This window comes from Zalophus californianus, chromosome 3 (assembly GCF_009762305.2).
Source record: "Zalophus californianus isolate mZalCal1 chromosome 3, mZalCal1.pri.v2, whole genome shotgun sequence".
Lineage (NCBI taxonomy): Eukaryota > Metazoa > Chordata > Mammalia > Carnivora > Otariidae > Zalophus > Zalophus californianus.
Window position 1 is genome coordinate 168,422,743 of NC_045597.1, and position 22,963 is coordinate 168,445,705.

Here is a 22,963-nt window from a genome sequence, read left to right on the forward strand (position 1 = left end):
ATTGCTACTACTACCACATTATAGTTGATTTTACCCCTTATTTTAAAAATATTTAACAATAATTGACCCACTTAAAATGTCACTATTTTGTATGACACTTAAAGCATATTTTTGCCTGGAATGAAAGTGTTTATTATAGTTAGAGCAGTTGTGACCTACACACCACTTAGTTTCGTGAAATATTAACATTCTTTGAAACATGTGCCAGGAATACTTTAAAAAATCACTAAACTCTTAACAAAAATAAAGTATTCAAATGAACTAGCAAAGAAGGCATTTAAGATATAGTAATCTCTTGAGAAAAGGCTTTAACTTTGGAATTGGGCATCATCAATATAGAAGCTGTTTAGATAAATCAAAGGCACCAAGTGCTTCCCAAAGGTATACTTTGAATTATGCTTCTATCTGTGGTTATGGAAGCAAAATGGCACTTCATCCATAAATCCACATCCTCAAACCACTGTTTGAGGTCTGCCTTTTAAAGTGCATCTGTATATAAATTGTTTTTATTTCTAAACCAATTCTAAAATTGTTTTTATTTCTAAACCAATTCTATTTTGACTTTCTAACTTACATTCATAAGCTTAATGCATTTTATTATTTGGTAATGAACATAATTCATACTCTGATAATCTCAGGACATAGGGTTTATTTTCTCTCTATAAAGCAATAGCTAAAAAACATAAGGACAACTAGAAGAGCAAGCAATATGCCTCCTCCCATTCACCCATCATCTCTGTAACTGCACATAGATAGCCATGTCCTGGCATTTTGTACAGCTGTTGAGAAAAGCTGAAAGAAACAAAGCTATGCAGTTAGCCCAAGTAGAGAGAAAAGCATTGTCATTGAGGAGTTGACGAGATTAATAAGAACCTACAGCTTAATAAAGTCATTTGTAAATATATATTTTTCAGAAATATTTTTTAAATGGTTTTAGTAATTCAGAGTTAACTCTTTCAATTTCAGAACAAATAGGAAATGCTCAAATTTGTCATTTTGATGACAAGAATATAACTTATTACACTAAAAATTGGTTGTATCTATTGAACAGTGGTGTTAGGGCTTAATACTTTTGGTTTTTCTTCATTCTCCAGATGTAACACAAAGCCTTCATTCCTTAGTTTTCTGAAGTTTAAAGCCATTTTCTACGAGTATAGAAATGACTCTTACTTTAAAAAAAATGTTATTTCTTTTAGTGAAACTTGTTATGCACATGCAGAATATTGCTTCGGCTTAGTCTCCGTGAAGTAAAAAACACCTCAACACACTGATAAGTTCTGAATCCAATTTGTACTGTTAAAAAAGAATGTTGAACTCCTACTGTATTCAGGTCTCATAAAAGGCATCAGTGCTAGGTATAGTGGCAAATAACAGAGAGAAGATCCTCTCCCAAAAAGACCTGAGCTATTCAAAGGTGATGAAGTCATAGAGAAAACATTTGAGGAAGAAATGAAGTTTCTGGGAAGAGATTTTTCTGAAGGACACAGTGACTGACTCGAACATCAAAAACTCGGTCCAAAAACAAATTTTGTACCAAGGAAGCCACAAAGAGCCAAGTTGGATGTGGCTGTATCATCCTGGTCTTGAAATGTCCTTTTTGTGGAAAGCGATAAAAATCAAAAAATGCACACTAATTTATCACATAGTCTTCTTATATCCAATTTCATATTGTCAGTTGAGGAGTCTACCTATCGTTTGCCCTTATGTTAAAAAAAACAAAAGGACACAGGGCAACTTTCACTTGATACATAAAAACTGTTCACTGAAAGAAGTAAAATGATCCTGTTTCTTCAGGAGACTGAACCCAGACCAATGGGTAAATAGATATTGCCTGTAGATTATAATTATCTATGAAGCTCTTTTGAGCTCGCTGCTTGTAATTATTTCAGCAAAGATTAATTATCCCCTTTCTCAGGAAGAACTTCCCACACTGATGACCAGTTGTATTAGATGACTCAATGACACTTCATTGATTTAAGTTAATGAGTTATACCTTTATCCTCTACAAAATTTCTAGAAGATTTATTGGTTTTACAAAGTATACATACTTAGTAATAAAAAATAAAATTCATGCCGTTCCTATAAAACACCAAAAAAAGTGAAGGAATTTGAATAATAAATGTAAACCATGTAAATAAGTGTTCTATTATTAAAATCAATGTGTTATTTTAAGCAAAAAGATTTCTAGAGCTAAGAAACTAAATATCATATCTGGCTTAGAATTTAGCATCATCTGGGTAGATGAGCCTCAATGTCCTCATTCTTAAATTAGGAATAATAAGAGCTGTCTCCAACTACTGTATTTGTTTGGTCATCAAATGTTTGGTATTCACAAAAGTGCTTTGTAATCTGTAAGGTGGTATAGTCTCATCTATAGCATTATGCTTTCAAAAAAGTATTTGAAATGGCATTCAAACACACAGTTAAAAAGTTAGTATGAAAGAAACATGGCATAAGAAAATGGGAGGAAGGAGTTAAATAATAAAATGACCCTGAAGTCAAGTTGAGGCAAAGAAATGCATCTCAAAATAGCCTGTATAATTGACAGTAGGGGATCAGGGTGTATGTGGGCGGGGGGAGTATTGACTTGACTTCAAACCACAAACTAGTAAAGAAAGTATAAGAGAAAACAATTAGGTACAAGATTCACTGTGACTATGTTGTTAAAACATCCTATTTTTCTAAGAAGAGAAATAGATATTTTTTGGTATTAAGAGCTGAGACAAATTTCCATATAAAGGAAATACATGATACTGTAGAACAATGTCTGACATAATTGCATAGCTTTTAGTAAACACATTTTCAACTCACAGCATTCCTCAATATAAGCTGAAGGAGTAACATTGAATCACAATTCAATAAATGACTTTGTACACAGGCCAAAATTCTTGCTATCAGTACACAGTCTTATGTTGTATGTCTACCTGAATCTTGGAATGAACTTACTGCACAAAAGAGCAAGAGATCCACACATCATTCAAGGAAATCTTTAGTAAATACTACCCCACATAGAATATGAAGCGCAGACTCTTCTACCAACTTAGGGCAGATCAGCATGCCTTAATGACCACACAAGTATAAAGAACTTCTGACGCCTTCATAATGAGAAGTAAGAAGAATAAATCAAGAAAACCCAAGTTCTTTCTTTGCATTGATAGCAATGCATGTTCAAAAAAATGTCACCAGCTTGTAAGCCTAAAAAAAGGAACTTTTGCCTTTTTGAGCATTGTTGTAATCCACAAATATTCCAAACTCTTTAGAAAGTTCATGTATTATGAGTTCTAACAACCTGAGGGAAGAGGATGTCTCGAGAATTTTCTGATGCTGTGGTTTTGGTTTGGTTTGGTTTTGTTCGTTTATATAGGGTCAGAGCCAATTCGTAGAGCAGGAAAGAGTGGCACTTCCACACCCACTACCCCTGGATCAACCGCCATCACTCCTGGCACCCCACCAAGCTACTCCTCACGCACCCCAGGTACTCCTGGAACCCCGAGCTATCCCAGGACCCCTCACACACCAGGAACCCCCAAATCGGCCATCTTGGTGCCCAGCGAGAAGAAAGTTGCCATCATACGTACGCCTCCAAAATCTCCCGCTACTCCCAAGCAACTTCGGCTTATTAACCAACCACTGCCAGACCTGAAGAATGTCAAATCCAAAATCGGATCGACAGACAACATCAAATACCAGCCTAAAGGGGGGCAGGTAAGAATCACATGAACAACATACTTGCTGCCAGAAGTAAAATCCCACTAATGATTAGAATGCCCTCCTCATACTATAAAGGAACAGTTCTTACAGTGGAAGGGGGATGGAGGTGTTAAAAAGTTACTGGTTATGATTCCTTGTCAAGAGTTTGGACCTCATCTGAGAAAGCTGGCTTATAAAATATAACGCAAATAACATGACATGTCTTTTCCTTCTGGTTATTATCGGGTAAAAATTGATTTCACCATACAGGAGAATCTTTCCATTGATTGCCTAGCCGATCTTTCCTGAATGTATCTATTGCCCTGTGGATTTTAACATAAGAGATTAAAATTATATTTCTGATATGAATTTGAGTGTTCTAGTTTAGATCCTGACTGTGACCTCATTTGATGATCTTTTAGTGATTTTGCCTTTATCTCCTTCCTTCTTCAATGATTTCCTATGACATCTTCTACCATTTCCCCATGTTCACTCCCAAATCAGCATGGTTCACCACATTTCTTCTCTGGCTGCTCATGCTTAAAAATTGCAAAGGGTGGACATTCATGTTGATAATAGATAGTTCTGTATAGTTCCGATGAATGAGATTATTGGATTAGAACTTCTCTTTAAGATTAATTGTATTGAAAAGGGTTATTAGTAAAGCTCTACCTATTAACTCTTAACTTCAGCTCCAGTACAAACATTCACATTTTTTTGCCAACCAGGGGCCTTTGAGTTTTGCCTTGACCTCAACCTTGCTTTTACACTGTGTTTAGATGAAGCAATTAGCCTGGAAGGAGATAATACAAATATCATTTAGTATTTCCTTTGTGATTTTGATCTGCCTATGGAATAGTTTGGCTTTGCTTGTCACTAAAGAGATAAAACACCCATCCTTGAGAGAAAGAAGAAAGAAATTATTTCCTTTGTACATTAACAAACTTGTGATGCCCTCTCGACATTCCCAAAAGACTTTCTTTCAACGTCAGTGTTCTTTTCTGCCACTCTTTCTTGTCTGTCTTGTATTTTCTGCCACTGATTTTTGGTGTCCCTCTTTCATGCCAAAGAAAATGTATTTTCAGGCAGGGTTAGAAGAAAGATCTTGCCAAAATGTGAAGCTATCAAGGATTCCTACTCACTGCTGAAACAAAAATTCAGCGTTGCTTCTTCCTTTAGCAGCAAACTTACTTGCTGTCTCATTGTGATTCTGTTCAAGAAAGCCCAAGGAGTTACAAAAAATCCACCAAAGGAACTGGGGGAAGCAGAAGGTGGGGTGGTGCTCCATATGCCCTTTGTGGAATGACTATAACATTCGATAATAATAAAGTCATAGACAAATGCTTTTTCATAAAAAGATGTTATTAAAATATGAGCTACATGAAATCTTTTTAAGCAAAACAAAACGAAACATGAATTCTGCCAAATTTGATCCTGTAATTTCATAAATCTCATACTATTCTTGCATTCCTCAGAGTTTTGCACATCCAAGAGAATGAAATATTTGGGGCCTTTTGGAAATATCCAAATGCTATATTGTTTTATATTTATACATAAATAATAGACTAAGTTGAATAAAATCAATTTAGTGCCAATTTGAAAGTTTATCATTTTAGCTTTTGGTGAGATACCTCTTAAAATGGTGCAACTATTATGTATATTTAAAATCAGTTCTCTTTCTATAAATGTCCTTGTATGCAGTATTTTCCATATTTAAATGTGGGGTTTACTGGCTTATATTCCAGAAAATATTGATACTGAAAAGAATATGTTTCTTCTTAGAATCACAAGGGAATATAATTTATCTCTTAAGATATTTTCTTGAAACTAAAAAGAAAATTGAACTAAGATGGAATAATTATGGGTATAATTTGACATGAAAATTCTACAATATATGATCTTATTCAAATGACTCCTCAAGGTAGAGAGGCATGAAGAATGGTTTTAACCTCAGCTTTGCCAGAATCACTAAGGTTAAACCAAGCCAAAAAATAGGAATACTTCTTTTTCTTTCTGCTTCTTGTACCGTATCTGTGAATATTTTTATGTCTAATTTCAGTTGACTTCTGCTCTACTTGGTAATTCATAAAACTGACATAAAGATACCTTATTCTTTTGAACTCAACTAAAACTGCCTTAGAGATTGTGGTAATTAATGACTAGTAAAGACATATGACACAAAAATTACTGAACAGAAACAGCCTTAAATTCACAGTGTCACTTGAAGAACATCTCTTCTTTCATAAGGCGAGTGTTAAACCTGCTGCAAAATTATCCTATCTCAGCTGGAGATGACTTGGAAAAAATCCACAACAGTGGAGTTATGAAGTGACTTTTGTTAGAGAACCAGGAGGTATTTCCTCACCAACATAAGAAACAGATGGAAGGAAGATATTTGCCTTCTATTTTGTGACAGATGGGATAATCCATTTAAATTGGAGGAGGAAATGAATTGGGAAATTGAGGTGCACTGCAGTTGAACTGTCTTTGTAGGAAAAATATATCACTTAACACTTTAACATTGTCCCCTTAAAAGCCTCAAGCACAAGGAATGAGGAGAGATTCTTTTTCTGTACATGTTAAAATGCAGGTTTTGACAAAATTTTTATGTTAAAGCTTCTTAGAAATCATGAAGATGATATGCTAAAGACCCTTGTTCTCTGATTGAGGATCCATAACTCACTCTGTTGGGAAAATTGAAGCTACTGGCATGTCATTCCCAATTATAAATTGGATAATCCTAGGATGTTGGAATGGACAGTGGTCAACTCAGAATCAATGAAGAGGACAGGGCAATAGCAGAACTTTTTATAGGAGGCAAGTTTTGTAATAGAGATAGGCAGTCTGTAGATCTTGAGAAAAATAGTCACACAATTCTTATTAATAAATGAGGGAGCAAATTTATAGATGTAACTCTAATTCTTCCACACAGGCTCTATTGTTATAAAATCTGGAGTGGTTAGATTGTATGTAAATGATTTAATTTTAAAAGCTATGTTACTGCTGTTTGTGCAATCATTAAGAATTGGGAAGGGAAATATATAATAAAAAATATATCTGTCTTGGAAGTTCAACAACTTTCCAAGTTGGGAAGCCTTATTATTTTCCTCAGTGTGAGCATTTATTGCTCTTCTGTATGTATAGGTTGTATGCTCACAGTGATCGTCACTTCTATTAAAGTTCCAATTTTGTATTGGAAGAGAGCCTTAACTTTGTGGCTCAGTTCAGTGAGGCAAATCAATGCCTAATGGAATAGATAAAAGAGCTGAAAACATGAGGAGCTTTACAGAAAGCAATAAAGTTAATCTTTTCAGCTGAAATGCAAATTCATTCTACTGGAAAGAACATAACACAATCTTAGATTCACTGTAAATAGTGACCTGGGTTAATTTAACTCAAGGCTCGGGTAAGACTGTCTTAGTAAGTGTATTAATTTAAAACTATTTCAATATAGTTAGCTCCCTATTCTACATTAAATCTCAATCTAAATTTTAGAATAAGTAGTGTTAGCTTTTGAAGAACACAGCTGCTTGATTTAAACAAAAGTAGGAAAATAAACAATTTCTCTAAATGCGTGGCATAAAAAAATTAGGCAGGAACTCAGTGAATGATACTTCTTACCTTTTCTCTCAATGCATCAGCTTTTTTATAGGTGCTTTGGTTTATGTGGAATACTTTTACATTCTTTAACAAGTTTCTTTTTTTTTCTCCATCAAGCCTTATGAAGACTAGTACACAAATCACAATTTTTGTACCCTTGTCATAGTTGAAAGTTACTGGTGAGGTGGTTTCACAAAGGCTCTTTCCATTTATAGTTGTTGGATAGGATGGTTATTAGGTAGATCATGATCTCTGCAAGGCCATGTCTGTGGATTTGATTGATCACCTTGTAAATTATATGCTTCTCCTTCATTAATGGAGCAGTCAGTCATGTGAGGTCAGGTGGACTAAAAAAGATGGTGGCATCTTCAAGCAAGTCACTCCTGTTCAAGAAGAGAACAGTACTTCTCTTTTATATAAAGAATCTTATAGAATTTGTCAATCTATTACCTTCCCAGTCAGTGTTGCCCCAGCATCTTTTTAAAAAAATTGATTTGGATAAATCCATTAGACTAGGACCTATGAAGTATATCCTCACATTCTAGAAATAAAGTAATCTATCTTCTATCCCTCACTTCTATACCGATCCATTGAATTAAGGAACATTGGATGTCAGAGATACTCCGCTCCTCATAGTCCAACTTCCACATTTTCACAGAGTAAGAAACAGAAGTCCTTATAGTACCCACATCTTGCATATAGGGCTTCTAATAACATCCTTTAAAGGATGAGCTATAAATTCAAGTTCTAGAATGTTGTATTTAATGAAGAATCACTTGTTCTACAAAGTATGCAATTTAACGCACCATAGTTATTGTTTTGTTTGCTTCAACTTTGGTTGCACAACATGAGAATGGCAACACTATTTAACACTCCCTCCTACACCAAGGTTCTATCACATCAGGATTGAAATTTAAGGGTTTTGATCTTTTATAATATTTACATGAAATAATTTAATGCAGATAATGTGTTAGAGTAATACGCTGTTGAAAAGTTGAGACCATTAAATTTGGAAAGTTATGTTGTATTTCTAATCATATTTTTTATTCTCCTACAACTGACAGATTATTTTTTAAAATAATTCTAAAAACAATGTTTACAAGTAGAGTATAGACACTAACTTTCAAATTCCTGTAGATAATATCTAGGACAAATAATGAAATATTAATTTTAAAATCTACCTTGGCATCTTTAAAATAAATGGTCAGCTGTCTTGCAATTCCTCAGTAATTCCAGAAAGTCAAAGTTGTACGTTCATTTTACTCATCATTTATTCAACAAGTATTTATTGAATACCCATTATGTTCCATGCTGTGTTCTAGGTACTGAGAATGTAACAATGAACAAAACAGACAAAAATTTTTGAAATTCCTACCTTCCTAGAATTTACATTCTAGGAAGAAAAACAAGTCAGAAAATATTACATAAGAAAAAATATGTAACAAAATGAGAAGGAGAACAACAAATCAAGGAAGAGGTTTAAAATATGTGGAGAGGAGATGACATTTCTTGATAGAATGACTAGGAAAGCCCCGAGAAGGTGATAATTTGAATATTTTAAGGAACTGAAGGACTGAGCCACGTAGATAACTGGGGGAGAGTATTTCAGGCAGAGAAAACTGCACATGCAGAAGCCCTGGGGTGGAAGCAGGCCTGGCATGTTTTAGGAACATCTATGTGGATGATGCCACATAGATATTTGAGAGTGGAAAGTTCAAGTTAAATGATTCTTCTTAAATATCATTACACCTATTCAAATAATAGGACTGTGCCAAGTCACAAACCTAAGAGTCATCTTTTCATCTCCCTCTCCTCATCCCATATCCTGGCCATCATGAAGTACTAGTGGTTTTGTGTCCAGAATAGCGCTTAAATCCACCCATTTCTCTTAGTCTGCTCTGCACCACCCTAGCACAGGATCCATTGTCTCTTGTCCATGTCACTGCAATAGTCATTAAGTTCTTTTAACTGGTCTCCCTGCATCTGCTCTTTCCTCGATCTGAAATGCTCTCCGTGATGTAGACGGTGCTTTTCACCACACTTGTAATTAAGTATCCCATTGTATAACTGATTATTTAATGTCCATCTTGTCTCACCTACTAGACTATAAGCTTCATGAAATCAAGGATGAGGTTGATCCTGTCTTCAGGGTCCAATATATAGTAGGTGCTCAATAAATATTTGTTGAGTGAAAGTTGAATGAATGTGGTGGTACACCATATGCACGGAGAGATTCATTCTTTCTAGTGGTTTGTTGAGTGAGTGGGAATGCTTAGTGCCATTACAGTTATGACCCAAAGAAACTTCCCATGTTTGGACCACAGTGAATTTTGGCTAAAAGAATATTAGACCAGGATATAAGAGCTGAGTTCCTAGCCCAGCTTTTCTATTATATGACCTTAGATACTGACGTCTCTGGTCCTTAGGTTTCATACTTGTATAAGAATAGAAACAACAGGGGCACCTGGGTGGCTCAGTCGTTAAGTGTCTGCCTTCGGCTCAGGTCATGATCCCAGGCTCCTGGGATCGAGCCCCGCATTGGGCTCCCTGCTCGGCGGGGAGCCTGCTTCTCCCTCTCCCACTCCCCCTGCTTGTGTTCTTTCTCACTCGCTGTGTCTCTCTCTGTCAAAAAGATAAATAAAATCTTTAAAAAAAAAAAAGAATAGAAACAACAAAATACACTTCTTTTTGTAGCACCATCTCATTTAATGTATTAGCACCATCATAATGTAGCAATATCTCATTTAAGCAGAACTTGAGGCCACTTGAAGCTCTCAAATTCATGGTTCTACTTAGAGTATGGTAGTATTTTTGCATTAGAGCTCATTAAAAATATTCGTTTAGTTATTCTAATAGATTCCTTAATTATTTGTACCACAAAGGGCAAGCTGAACTTGAGTAAAAACTCAGTGCTTCTGAAGTAAGAGGAATGTAATTAGGGAAGAGGGAGCACTATGAAAGAGAGGGAGGAGGGAATGAAAAGAGTGAAATATAGAGAAGAATCTTTTTTATATTTTCTTATAAAGTTTTAGGCATTATCTTGAGACTTTTTTAGGCCTTTCACATCTAATTTGAATAAGTTGCTTTGAGTTTTATATTCAAGGACAAAATAGAGTTAATGCTGGAGGCAAGTAATAAATTGTACTGAAATGGTTTTTTCCTCATTATATAAAATTATGATGGCCACCACTATGAAGGGTCTTGAGTACTAGTAACATAGAAGTAAATTTATAAAATTATAAATTTTATAAACTAAAAGAGAATTGAAATGTATTTAGATTTATTTCCCATTCACATGGGCATCATGTTGTGAAACATTTACTAAGTCCCTGCTGGGTACTTTATGACAAAAGGGGAATGAGACAATAAGACACGGTCCCTACCATCTACGCAGAAAAGAAATGGCTTTTTTTTTCATTTCTCATCTTCCCCTAGTGCCTTGCCCTTGTGTAATTTTTAAGTTCTTTCACAGCCATTTCTTTCCATCTCATTGAGCTACAAATAAGTGCTAAATAAGAAAAGTAATAAAATATCCCATGAGCTTTAAAATACTGTCAAGCCAGCATGAAGGAAAACTGTTCACTGAAATGCATTATGATATATTGACAAGGTTGTGTGTGTGTGTGTTTGTGTGTGTGTGTGTGTGTGTGTGTGAGAGAGAGAGAGAGAGAGCGGGAGAAGGTCAACATTATCTCAAAATGAAAGCTCCTTGATATCACGGACCCTGTCTTTATGCAACAGAGTGTTTAGAACTATAATTGAAGTATCTTTTGTAGGGTAATGAAAAGTTCTGGAGCTAGGCTTTATAAACATTAATTATTAAAAAACTATGAAAAAGAATTACCTCTTTGGGTTTACAAAGTTGAGACCTATAGAGTCCTTTTTTTGTTTGCTGTTCATTTACAAGCCAAGCAAGAACATAGGAACAGTCTTGAATCTCAGGTTGTTTTCAAACAACTGAACAAACTCTTTAAAAGTTACTGCCTTTATGCTTGGCCCTCTATTCTTTAAAATTTCTTAAAAATTTGAAATGAAGAAAAAAATGTAATGCCAATGTTTAACAGTGAGGCCAATGTCTAAACTCAATGTCTGTTCCACCAAACAGTTCTTTACAAAATTTTCAGCATGATTTAGGTTTTTAATGTGGTTCTTTTCTGTGCTGTGTGCTATAGCCTGCATAAAAATTTGTCTGACCCCTTAATGGACCCTCCAACTCATCCTATTCCTTCACAGCTCTGTGGAATTATATGTTTTGACATGAACTGTTATTTCTGTTTAAATGTGTACTGCAATATATTTATTGCTTGTATTTGATCCATTGATTTTTGAAGAAGTTATTGGTCAGTATAGGCAGGGTTATTTAAAATTTGGAATAGACTATAAAGTTTGTATGCATTTTAATCTGAGCACAGGGTTGCTAACAGATGAATCTTTGAAAAACATCATCTATTCCAAAGAACTTTCATTCTTCAGAAATATCTGATGTGGTCATATATTTTTTTGTTTTAATATATGGTATCTCAGGACTCTATATAGGATAGATAAATAGTTTTCATTAAAACTGAATGCTATGGAATGGGAAATACTTTTGGGAGAGAGAGAGAGAAGTGTTTTTGTAATGCAAGGACAAAGAAAGGCTTCATTTTGAATCATGGAACACTACATCAAAAACTAATGATGTACTGTACGGTGACTAACATAACATAATAATAAAAAAAGAAAAACTTAAAAAAAAAAGGCTTCATTTTAAGTACTCCTGAAAAATGATGTAAAGCCAAAGGAAAAACTTAATCTCTGATAAAATTGAAGGGTTACTGGCCACTACTACCCTTTCAAAAAAAAAAAAAAAAAGCATTCTTTCTAAAACAACATTGGATGAAGAATAAAGAAGTGTTATAGCAATTGAGGTTCATACCTAGAGGAAGCCTGTAGAGCCTAGCACTATCTTGTAGGAGAGCCAAGAACAGAATCCAAACTTCTGGACCCCCAGTTACTCTCCATATCTTGCTATCTTGAGCTGACATGTGGGTCTTTTGATAAAGAAAGCAGCATCAGAGAGTGTCAAATCAAAAAAAAAAAAAATCAAAATCCCATTGCTTAAGAAATGCAAGTTGACACTGTGATTAATGCCTCTGGTTTTTCTTTTTTTAATTTTTTATTGTTATGTTAATCACCATACATTACATCATTAGTTTTTGATGTAGTGTTCCATGATTCATTGTTTGTGCATAACACCCAGTGCTCCATGCAGAACGTGCCCTCTTTAATACCCATCACCAGGCTAACCCATCCCCCCACCCCCTCCCCTCTAGAACCCTCAGTTTGTTTTTCAGAGTCCATCATCTCTCATGGTTCGTCTCCCCCTCCGATTTCCCCCCCTTCATTCTTCCCCTCCTGCTATCTTCTTCTTCTTTTTTTTTCTTAACATATATTACATTATTTGTTTCAGAAGTACAGATCTGTGATTCAACAGTCTTGCACAATTGACATCACTCACCATAGCACATACCCTCCCTTATAAATTAGGATTGCATTTTCTTTCATTTTACATGTTTCGTATTTCCAACTAATCTCTAGGAAGACAGATTTGTTCTTGCCTGTAGACATATCCTACATTTGTCTTCCTGTCCTTTCTTAGAGTAACCTTGCTTCGGGAAAATAGAAGTGTATTTCTCTAAAGGTGCATTTAAACTTATATGCAGAGAGAGTATAGTGGCATATCATTTCAATTGAACCATCATTATAAAACCAACTAGAGTCACACCAGAAATATCCAGAAAGTCACTACACTGTACTTCCCTTGCATGGTGGAGGAAGATAGAATTAGTAAAAAGTAAAATAAAATAATTCTGATTAAATTATTCAATTACATTAACCTATTCTTTTTAACTCTTTAAGCTTATATGACTCTTATGTGAACGAAAAGCCAACTCTGAATGCAAGCAAGTCACCAACCTTTGTCCGTGAAACTGAAATCCTTTTTTGCCAGCCTCCCATGGGAGGAACTGATTGGGTTGATCCTTGAAGAATGATGAGTTCCAGACTTAACTTGGAATGAGGGCATTCTAGCAAGAGATAATAACATAAAGAAAGCATGGGAACAAACTTGAAAATGTAAACAAGGTCCTTAAAGTATGGAATGTAAAGTCTGGCCAAAATGTAAAGTTTTGAGAAGAGGGCTCAAAAATCAGAATTTCTGAGAAACCTGGTTGCCTACCTAAGAAGTTTTGATGTGTTTAATAGGAAATAGAGACTTTGGGAGAATTTTGAACAAAGCAGAGCTTTAGAAAGATGATTCACTTGATTGAAATAATACATTTTTCCCTTCCACTGTGAAGTACACAGAAGGAAAGATTGTCACACACTTTCAAATCACCCCATTTTACATTAATAGTGCAACCAAAAATTTTGATTGAAAGACATTGACAAGGATAGAATGTAGTCTAGAGTTAACCTTGGATAATGATTATTCAAATATGTTTTCCTCCATATTATGAATATAGAAAATTAGTTCACCAAATAAAGGTTTGTTATATTTTTGTTTCTAGACCATCTCTGAGGTGTTAAAATAATTTTCCCTTGACATATAGGAAAACAAAAGCTCAATGGAAATTCCTTCCCCCAAAAAGTCAAGTTAAAACTTGACTCTCTGACTTAAAATAATAATAATAATAATAATAATAATAATCTGGAATAAAGTTTTATCCTTCACAGCAGCCATCTATTTTTCTATCTTATGCAATGGTTTCTGAGGACTGCTGGTATTTGTAAAATTAACTCTCTAAAGTGTTAACTATTGGTAAATGATCCCAGAGATCTTTGGCATGAAGTATTTTGTAATTTTGTTAAAGCATAAGTGTGCATCACACGGACTAGGTGGGTGTTTAGGTGCAAGTTGTCAGGCTAGAGCATAAATCTTACTGAGCATCAAGCATCCAGTGCCCAAAGTGATTTCCATTACTGTCTATTTGGCCATCAAGCAAAATGGTGAATGTCATCCTCTACCTTATTTGAAAAAAAAGCAATATACTCTGAAGCTATTGCAAATATGGAAATATGTAAAGAATATGCCATTAATCCCTGTCGAAGGTCTGCTTCACGTTATGAATTGAACAGACATTGAAAGTTTCCCATTGAAAAAGGCCAGCTAATTGTTTCTCTAGAAAATCTATGATTCTTTAGAAAATCTGGGGAAAATGAACAAAAGGCAGCCTCTAAGTTTTAGGATTTTAAAATTTAAATTGTCTCTAAGTAATGCTGGCAATGTGCCCCCTTGAGGTTTGAATCATTTGTTTTAGAAATCATAAAAATTGCCAGTTGATTAAATGTTAGAGTCAAACAAATTCATGCAATTGAATTTGGAATTTCCATTTTGGCAACGAGTGAATCAGATTTAACATTGAGCCTTTGATCGCTGGGTAATGAGTCACTTGATTTGTACTCTAATGATCTCTAAATTAAAATTTGCAAATGAAATATGAGACCCTATATGCCCCCAAGGATTAGGAAAAATGGCTTAGATGAATTCTATTTCATTGCCAAAATAGAGACTCACGGAAGATAATTAAAAGTATTATTATTTGAAATAATAAAATTATTAGCTTTCTAAAAATAATTTATCTATGAGGATTGAAATGTAATGGCCCTTGTTGACTTAAAGTTATTGGCATCTACATTTTATGTGAAATTCTTAGCCCGCCACTACATTTATTGTTAGATACACACTCTGTGATATTCCCCCCCTTCTTTTTAAATTGGGATTTTTATCATGCCCTAAAGAGTGACCCAATCATCATGTTTTCTGACTTTAGATTTTGACAAGAAGCCCTTCCCTTGGGCTGCCAATGAGAGCTGTCAATGATATTTCCCTGTAAGGGACAAGCTCTCTCATCAGTGTCAGACAGGCACTGTGATTTAAGCTTTGTCTGGTTAAAAATAGTCAGGATGCAGTGTCATCTTGAATTTTTTACTCTTTTTTGCAAACACCAAGAGATGTGATACCACTCTTGGAGATGGCTGTATATCTAGGATGTATTTATTTAGCATTTTTTATAAGAGGACAAACTTGGGGCGCCTGGGTGGCTCAGTCTTTAAGCGTCTGCCTTCAGCTCAGGTCATGATCCCAGGGTCCTGGGATCGAGCCCCTGCTCAGCGGGAGGCCTGCTTCTCCCTCTCCCACTCCCCCTGCTTGTGTTCTCTCTCTTGCTGTGTCTCTCTCTGTCAAATAAATAAATAAAATCTTAAAAAAAATAAGAGGACAAACTTTCCCCTAAAGCATTGAAAACATAATTTCTCTTTAGCTATTAAGGGCACATGGGGAGAGGAGTAGAAGTGGCCAAAGTAAAATCAAACAAACAAACACAAAAATAAACCTTTCTTTCCATGCTCATGTGCTCTCCAAAACATGCAAATTTTAAGATACATAGAAATCGTCACCAGAGCTATTACTTTGCACATTACATTACACCAGAATAGTATCTGTCCAGATTTAGATTTGCTGTTGTCTTCAAGATGAATACTGAACTTTCTGAAAATAGAAATAAAACACCTAACCTCATATCTTTTGGACCTAGCCAAGGCCTGGACTACTTCTACATGACCTACTGTAAGTCAGTTAACTAGTGGCCCTTGATTTGCTCCCCTCTAAAATAATGGAAAGAATGCTTTTGCACCAACCATCCAAGGGTTATGGCTATTTATGAGCAGCTGTCAGCAAGAAGACTTTCAGAAGACCACTGAGCCAAATCTGCAAGGCAATAGTGAAGCCCTTTCAGCAGAGGAGTCCCTGAGCCCCCTTGTTGACCCTCTTGGGAAAGCAAGCGTTCTGCTGGACAAATGAGAACCCTCATCTGTGGCATTCAGCCCATCCAGTCATGAACCTCACCTGTGCCAGGTGGACCAATAATACAATCAAGTGTACCAGGTGATTTATAATTGCGATGGCTGACACTGTAGGATTGAACGGGAGTAGGGCAAGAACTATACTGAACTACACTATTGGACCTTTTATAGAGTGGAAACTGAGTCCCAGTGTTGCCCACAATATTGGAAGCTTCCCAGTCACAGATAATCCAACTTTTATTTTTCTTTCCTTCTAATTGTTTCCAGGTCACAACTGCCTATAACTTAGATATCTAAAGTTCTTGAGCATTTGGCCCTTGGGGGTTCAGGGGACTAGGGCTCATATTAAATGATAGATCTGTTCTTCAATTCCAGTGTTAGTTTTTTTCTCTTAAATGATTATGTAGGTGGAAGGAATTTTTGAGCCTCCTTGGCACTAACGCATTTTGGCTCCCTATGCCCAGCATACTGAAAGAAAAATGCACAGTGAAGTTACCTCCAATTCCTTTTAGGTTAGGATTTTAAACAAGAAGATCGATTTTAGCAAGGTTCAGTCCCGATGTGGTTCCAAGGATAACATCAAACATTCTGCTGGGGGCGGAAATGTAAGTAGAAGCTTCTATTAGAAAGCTAGCCTGATTGTGTGGAGCCATCTGCACAGCCAGCCCCCTGTCTCTTTTCCTGCGTCTCGCCCAATACACACCCCACTACTTGTTGCTGCTCCACATGTCCCCTGGTCTGGGAGCTTGTCACCCTTGCATTTTTGCTGGTGGGCTTCCCATCCTTCCCTGAAAGATTTATCAGCAAATTTCTTGCTTTCAGTTGAGGAATAAAACCTTACTGGGCTGCATCCTGTCTTTCAGGGGGATGGCAAACCCACCTCACCTGACTTGCCAATTTTGTTTGCTGGCCTTTGGCTTCAAGGTTATCTCCTCATGCTGTCTCTACTCCCCTGCAAACATCAGCTGGGCACACACTTTTATGGCTCCATTTCAATTACTCTTGAAAAGACTGATATACTTGAAAGTACCCAAAGTGTGTAATGTCAATCTTTTGTGCATCACTATTCATGAGAGTTAGGGTATCATTTGGAATAATGCAAAACTAGTGAAGCACAGTTCATCTGTCATTCAAAGTGAAAGGATTCAAGTCCCAGTATAAACTTTGTCTTGATGGGATTTTTTTTTCTGTGTCTTGAATTGGGCAGAAATAATATCCTTTGAGAGGAAGGGAAAGATGAATGCATGTTTCTCAGAGTTAAGGCAGAGCTGAAACAGTGAAACTCAAGGTAAAGGAAGCATGATTCTTCACAAAATAAGAATAATAAAGGTGACCCAGGCTGATTCTCTATTCTATGGATCCTTGTCACCTAAACCTCAGATTCTGGCCATCTGTGACTCAGTTTACAGAGTGTCAAGTCCAGAATTCTGGCCTGTTAATAACTCTTGCCTCCTGGCTCCTCAGCTGGAGGAGTCAAGCAGTGAAAGGGGAGACAAGCCAGTGCCATCTACCAAGAACTGTCACCTGTTGCTTGAAGTAGTTCCACTGAGCATGAAAATGTCACTATTGTAGGAAGTCCATAGCAAGGTTTGCTAGGCTCCTTAAGAGTGCTGAGCTAAGCCTCAGGATCAGTATTTACATTGACATGGTGGCGCTCCTCCCTGTGTCCTGACTGTAAGTGCAAACCGTGTGGTACTCTCACAAAAGCAGTGTTAGTCCTGGGAAATACCTGGAGGGTGTCAAAGGGTAACCCCTATCCTCTCCTGCAGGCCCTGCTGGCCTAAAAGGCTAGGTGGCAAAGCACAAATTGAGATAACTAACAATCTTAAAGTAAATAGGGGAGCTTCCAACCTCCAAAACGATAGTCTTAAACTTTCCTCTAGAGAAGAATCACTTGTTCAAATATGCAGATTCTGTGACCCCATTTCCAATTCAGTAATACCCTTGTACTTCTGATGCCAATGGACAGTGCACCACAATTGGAAAAACACTGTTTCTAACACGGGGAGAGGAGATAACTTCAATAAAACACAAGAAAAAAATGTTACTACCATTTTATAATTTGGTGGATAAGAAAAATTCCATTTAGCCAAGACATGACAATAATATTTTAGAAAAGCTTTGATCTTTCTTTTTCTTATATCTTAAAGCAATGTTGGTCTTCTTGTAACTATGAGCAATGTTGGTCACTTTTATGGAAAAATCATTTTTAAGAAAATAATTCATCTCTTCACTTGGCTCTTTGCTTATGGAAAGGTTTAACATGGTGTGGCTTTGTTCTCTGAGTGGAAGCTTGCCTTATTAATCCAGGTGTTTCTATCCTCTTGTGGCATGATCTGTTCTCTACTAATAAAATCTTCTATTCTAGGATTTTCTTTCATTTTGGTCCTTCTTTCCAACCAAATGTAGGAGTACACTGGGAGGTTATGTTTTTCTATGTATGTGTATGCACTTGAGTTTGGGTTTCTGTGTTGTCGTATGTTGTGCGTTTGGGTATGTTTCTGGATTTTATGTATGAGCTTGGGGGCTTGCCCATGTCTCAACCATTTTAAGTGTATTTTATATGGTTCATACAGGTACAGATTGTTACGAAGAAGATAGACCTAAGCCATGTGACATCCAAATGTGGCTCTCTGAAGAACATCCGCCACAGGCCAGGTAAATAAGTGCTTCTTGGTAGTTTGGGAAATATTAAATTGCTTAAGAAATCAACAAGCAGAATTTTTGTTGTGAAATACCTAATTGGAAAAATGTCTCAAAATCCTGAAAACTCGTGCTTTTATTAATAGAAACTTAAGTTAGAAACTTTAAGGCATCTTCATTTGGGCAATAAACTCAATTATCACAAGGAGGTACATATCATAGGACACATTCAAAATTAAAAGGTATATAAGATGCACTTATCTCTATGTACTCATCATGCTTATTGGAGCTCTTTTGAAATATATGGTCTATAAAATACCTTGGGCCATGTATTCGTACATAATTACATGGATCGAAAGCAGCACTTCCAAAGATTTTTCATGGAAGTATTTTGTCTTCATATGTGAAAGAAGGATTGTGTTTAAGCAAAGCTGATGAAAGTATTTATCTGCTAAATTTCTCAGATCCTATAGTAGGTCAGTAAGCATTATGAATCCTCAGCAGAATGCAGTGCTTAATTGACCCATCGCTTGACGCAGTGCTTGTCCCAACTTATTTAACCATTGGCCTCTTGTTTTTCTATAGGACTAATGATCTAAACTACAATTTACATTCATACTTGTTGGGGATTTTTTTCCTCTTTAAAGTGTAAATCTAACATAAGTCATTTTTTCTGAGTATCATTATTATATATTTTTGCTAACTTCTACCTCCATGCATATGTAAATAATGGACAACTGTCAAATTTGTCATTTTCTTGAGAATATTTTGACACAATATCTGCCATTGAATTATAGATGGACAAGAGGAAGCCTTTGGTGTGCTTGATATCTTAATTAAACCATGTAATAGGTTATTCCCATTAATCACTGTCTCAAATGTTATCAGAAACAAAGTATAAGAACAATCAAGCCCAGAAAGATTTCTGACCAAGAAAAGATTATTAAGAAGAATTTATTTGTTGAAAAATAAAGGTAGATAGGATAAGTTTCAAAATGGATAAATGCACTGGAAACATGTCCAGAAGTCAGGCTTCACTTTGACAAAGGGTGTTCATAAAGCAAGTCAAGGAGTTAGGTAATACATATACAGAATCTCTACTGGTTCACAACCCTCTTGGGAGCTTCCCTGGTGTAATCTGAGACTGGCACCTGTACTCAGAAGACAGGGAGAAACTGAAGAAAGAGGTAGGCCACTCCAGGTTAGTAGGTGGCAGTTTTAATAAGTAAAGGGAACTTACATATGAGGCTTCTCTTGGGTAGCAGCAAGATGGATCCTCACACCCGCCCACCAAATCTTAAAAGTTTATAAAGAAGCCTTAACTGGGTTTAGTCATGCATGCAGTGTTGGTGTTCTCAACATCACCTCATTATCTCAAGGCTCTGTCCTTGGAGCAGCCTCTGGGAGCAGGAAAGGCAAGCAGGGGAGGGAATGAGAAGCCTCCGAGTGCCCAGGTCCAGCTTTCAGGTCAATCAGTGTCACGTCTTTTTGTAGATGTTCCCCAACAATCTCCAGTACAAAATTCAGAACCGCTTCCTTGGAATTAGCTTCTCTGTCATTCCTGAGGTGGCAGGGACATGGTCTCATACTGCATATCTTCACAATTCTACGATCTATAACTCAAGCTTACAAATACTTGGTTGACTCTGCTGTGTCAACAGTAGGAATGAAGTATTTGGCCATACTGCCTATTTTCTTCCAAAATGCAAAAGAAAATATTAGATTCTTTAATTGAGAGAGTAAGTATTCCATTAGCCAAATTCAACTGGACTCTTGATGTACAGGAAAATGTGACATAGTTAAGGAAGTAGTCTATGTAAGATTTATTGGTCATAAAAGACTATTGTCATGGACTTCCACCTATTTCTAAATCTAGATCTTTCTTTTATAAGAACTGAATCAGATAACTGAATTCATAAAGAAGTGTTAACACAATGATCTTTGACAATGGCGAGCTTTTCACAAAGTTACTTTGGAATGTGGAATATCTAAGGAGAAAATAAAGGAAACAGTTCAACACATGGAAGCCCAACTTTAGGACATATGGAGCTTGATAAAGTTTATAGTCCTTCACAATTACTGCTCCTGGTAGATGCCAGAATTCTTCAGAGCCAAAGGCATAGATCTGGGAATTCAAATGGGCTTCTCTAACAGTTACATAAAAATTTCTAGTAGGATTTCAACAAAAACAGACTTCTCAAGCTTCCTTTTCTGAATATATTTTGGGTCAATATTACATTTTTTCTCTCCCTCAAAATAGAGTTCAGTAAAAATTTTAACAGGTTTATAACTCTGTCCAACATATAATCATAAAAGAAAGCTTGCAAAGGTCATTTCTATTAGAGGCTACCAAAAAAATGGAAAAGACCCCAAGAAAATTGATCTCATCAGGTTGAAACTCAACATCCTCCAGCCTCTAACCAAGATAAGTATGTTTTATGAATCACCTTAATCCCATCACAACTAACACGAGAGACCCATATGGCTAGGTGAAATGTTGGAAGAATAACACTTCCTGCAATAATGCATATTTTGAGGGAGGGACAAGTACATGTCTCCTATAAACACAAGTTAAATAACAGTGTGCACATCCTAAAACTTCAGGAGAATGAATGGATATATCTTCAAAATTTAATCTAATAACACCATATAATTTCAAGGGGCCCCTAGCCAGGTAGTTGGGTGTCAGTATAAATGTCTAGGTATCATATGAGAAAAATACCATAAGGTCTAAGTCTGTGAAGACTTAACAGACCTTTCTTTTGGGCTATGGAGATAAATAAGCATCAAGAGTCCAAAATTAAAAAATCTTCCCCATGTTTCTCCCAAGTCAAAATCCTACAACAGAAGCAGTAATAATCATAGATAGTCATGTCATTTACCACTGGCCTTCCAAAGAAATGCACACAACCAAAACCAAATTGCTAATCAAAGTGAAAGCAAATCTCAGGTGCTGAGGTAAAGGGGTCTAATTCAGCTTCTTTTCAAGTCAAAGACATCAGCAGACCCTCAAAGTTGCTCAAGGACAGGCTAACGAACAATGGGTACCTACCAGAATTGAACTCCCTGCATTTACAAGCTGGAAAAGGCATACAGAGATAGGGGCACCACTCTGCACTCTCATCTACCAGCAGATCCTCATATTTCAGACTAATTAGCATTCAGGAAGATGCCATGGTCAAAACTGTCACCACATTATCAGATCAAAGTCAGTGTCAGATTGGTCCTATGCCAACTGTACAAGAGTAGGATTTCCTAAGGTTCTCTTCCTGTCACTCCATTTGCTAATGATAATGGTAAATTCTCAAAGCTCACTGGTTATAAACAACTTAGCTTCCAACTCCAATTTCATCAGTCAAGCCATCAATGTTGAAAATTTACAAATGAATATATTACCCATATGTGTACCATTTCTAACCTAATAGTTTCTAGGGGGTTTTTGTTGTTGTTTTGGGGGGGGTTTGTTTTTTGTTTTTTTGGAAAAATGACCTATTACCATGAAGAAGAATAAGGATCTTCATTTCAAGTTAATTTGCTCCCTTAAGAGTAAGAGATTGAATGTTCCAAGTTTTAGAAAGGATGAAATAGGATATTTTCACTGTGTTCTTTTTAGAATTTTTATTATACAGATAAGAAAAGCCCCTCTGATATTTTATGTTAGACATGGGTAGATTTTGAAGAAGAATTTATTAGCCGAAAAGCAAAGGTAGATACGATCAGTTTCAAAATAGATAAGTGCATTGGAAACTTATCTGGTAATCAGGCTTCAGTTTGGCTTAGAAGAAAAAGATATTAATACATAGGTCAAGCCATATAATGGTACAAAAAGGATGTCATTACCTTGGGTGATATGGGAAAAATGATACAGACTAGAAATTCTAAAAAATTCCTTTCACCTCCATGGTTAAAAGGAGAGTAAATTAAGTCTGTGCTTTATGATGATCTATCTGGTATAATCATTTTTGGGAAATAGTCACCCCAAGTAGAAAATATCACTGTAGCAAGGCATTTAAAAGCCTTTCTTCTCTCACAGGCGGTGGGCGTGTGAAAATTGAGAGTGTAAAACTGGATTTCAAAGAAAAGGCCCAAGCTAAAGTCGGCTCACTTGACAATGCTCACCACGTACCTGGAGGTGGTAACGTTAAGGTAAGAATCAAGGTTGTAAGCTGATCCTGTCTTCTGCTTTTTA

General features: G+C 36.1%; 1 protein-coding gene across 23 annotated transcripts in view; it reads left to right on the forward strand.

The window, feature by feature from the left end:
- MAP2 (microtubule associated protein 2) overlaps positions 1-22,963 on the forward strand; it is a 282,492-nt gene that overhangs the window by 255,421 nt on the left and 4,108 nt on the right. For all 23 annotated transcript variants that reach the window (XM_027588654.2, XM_027588657.2, XM_027588660.2 and 20 more), the window contains 3 exons: positions 3,365-3,705; positions 18,708-18,789; positions 22,808-22,920. In XM_027588654.2, the coding sequence (XP_027444455.1) occupies positions 3,365-3,705; positions 18,708-18,789; positions 22,808-22,920 (536 nt within the window). The remainder of the gene's footprint in view (positions 1-3,364; positions 3,706-18,707; positions 18,790-22,807; positions 22,921-22,963) is intronic.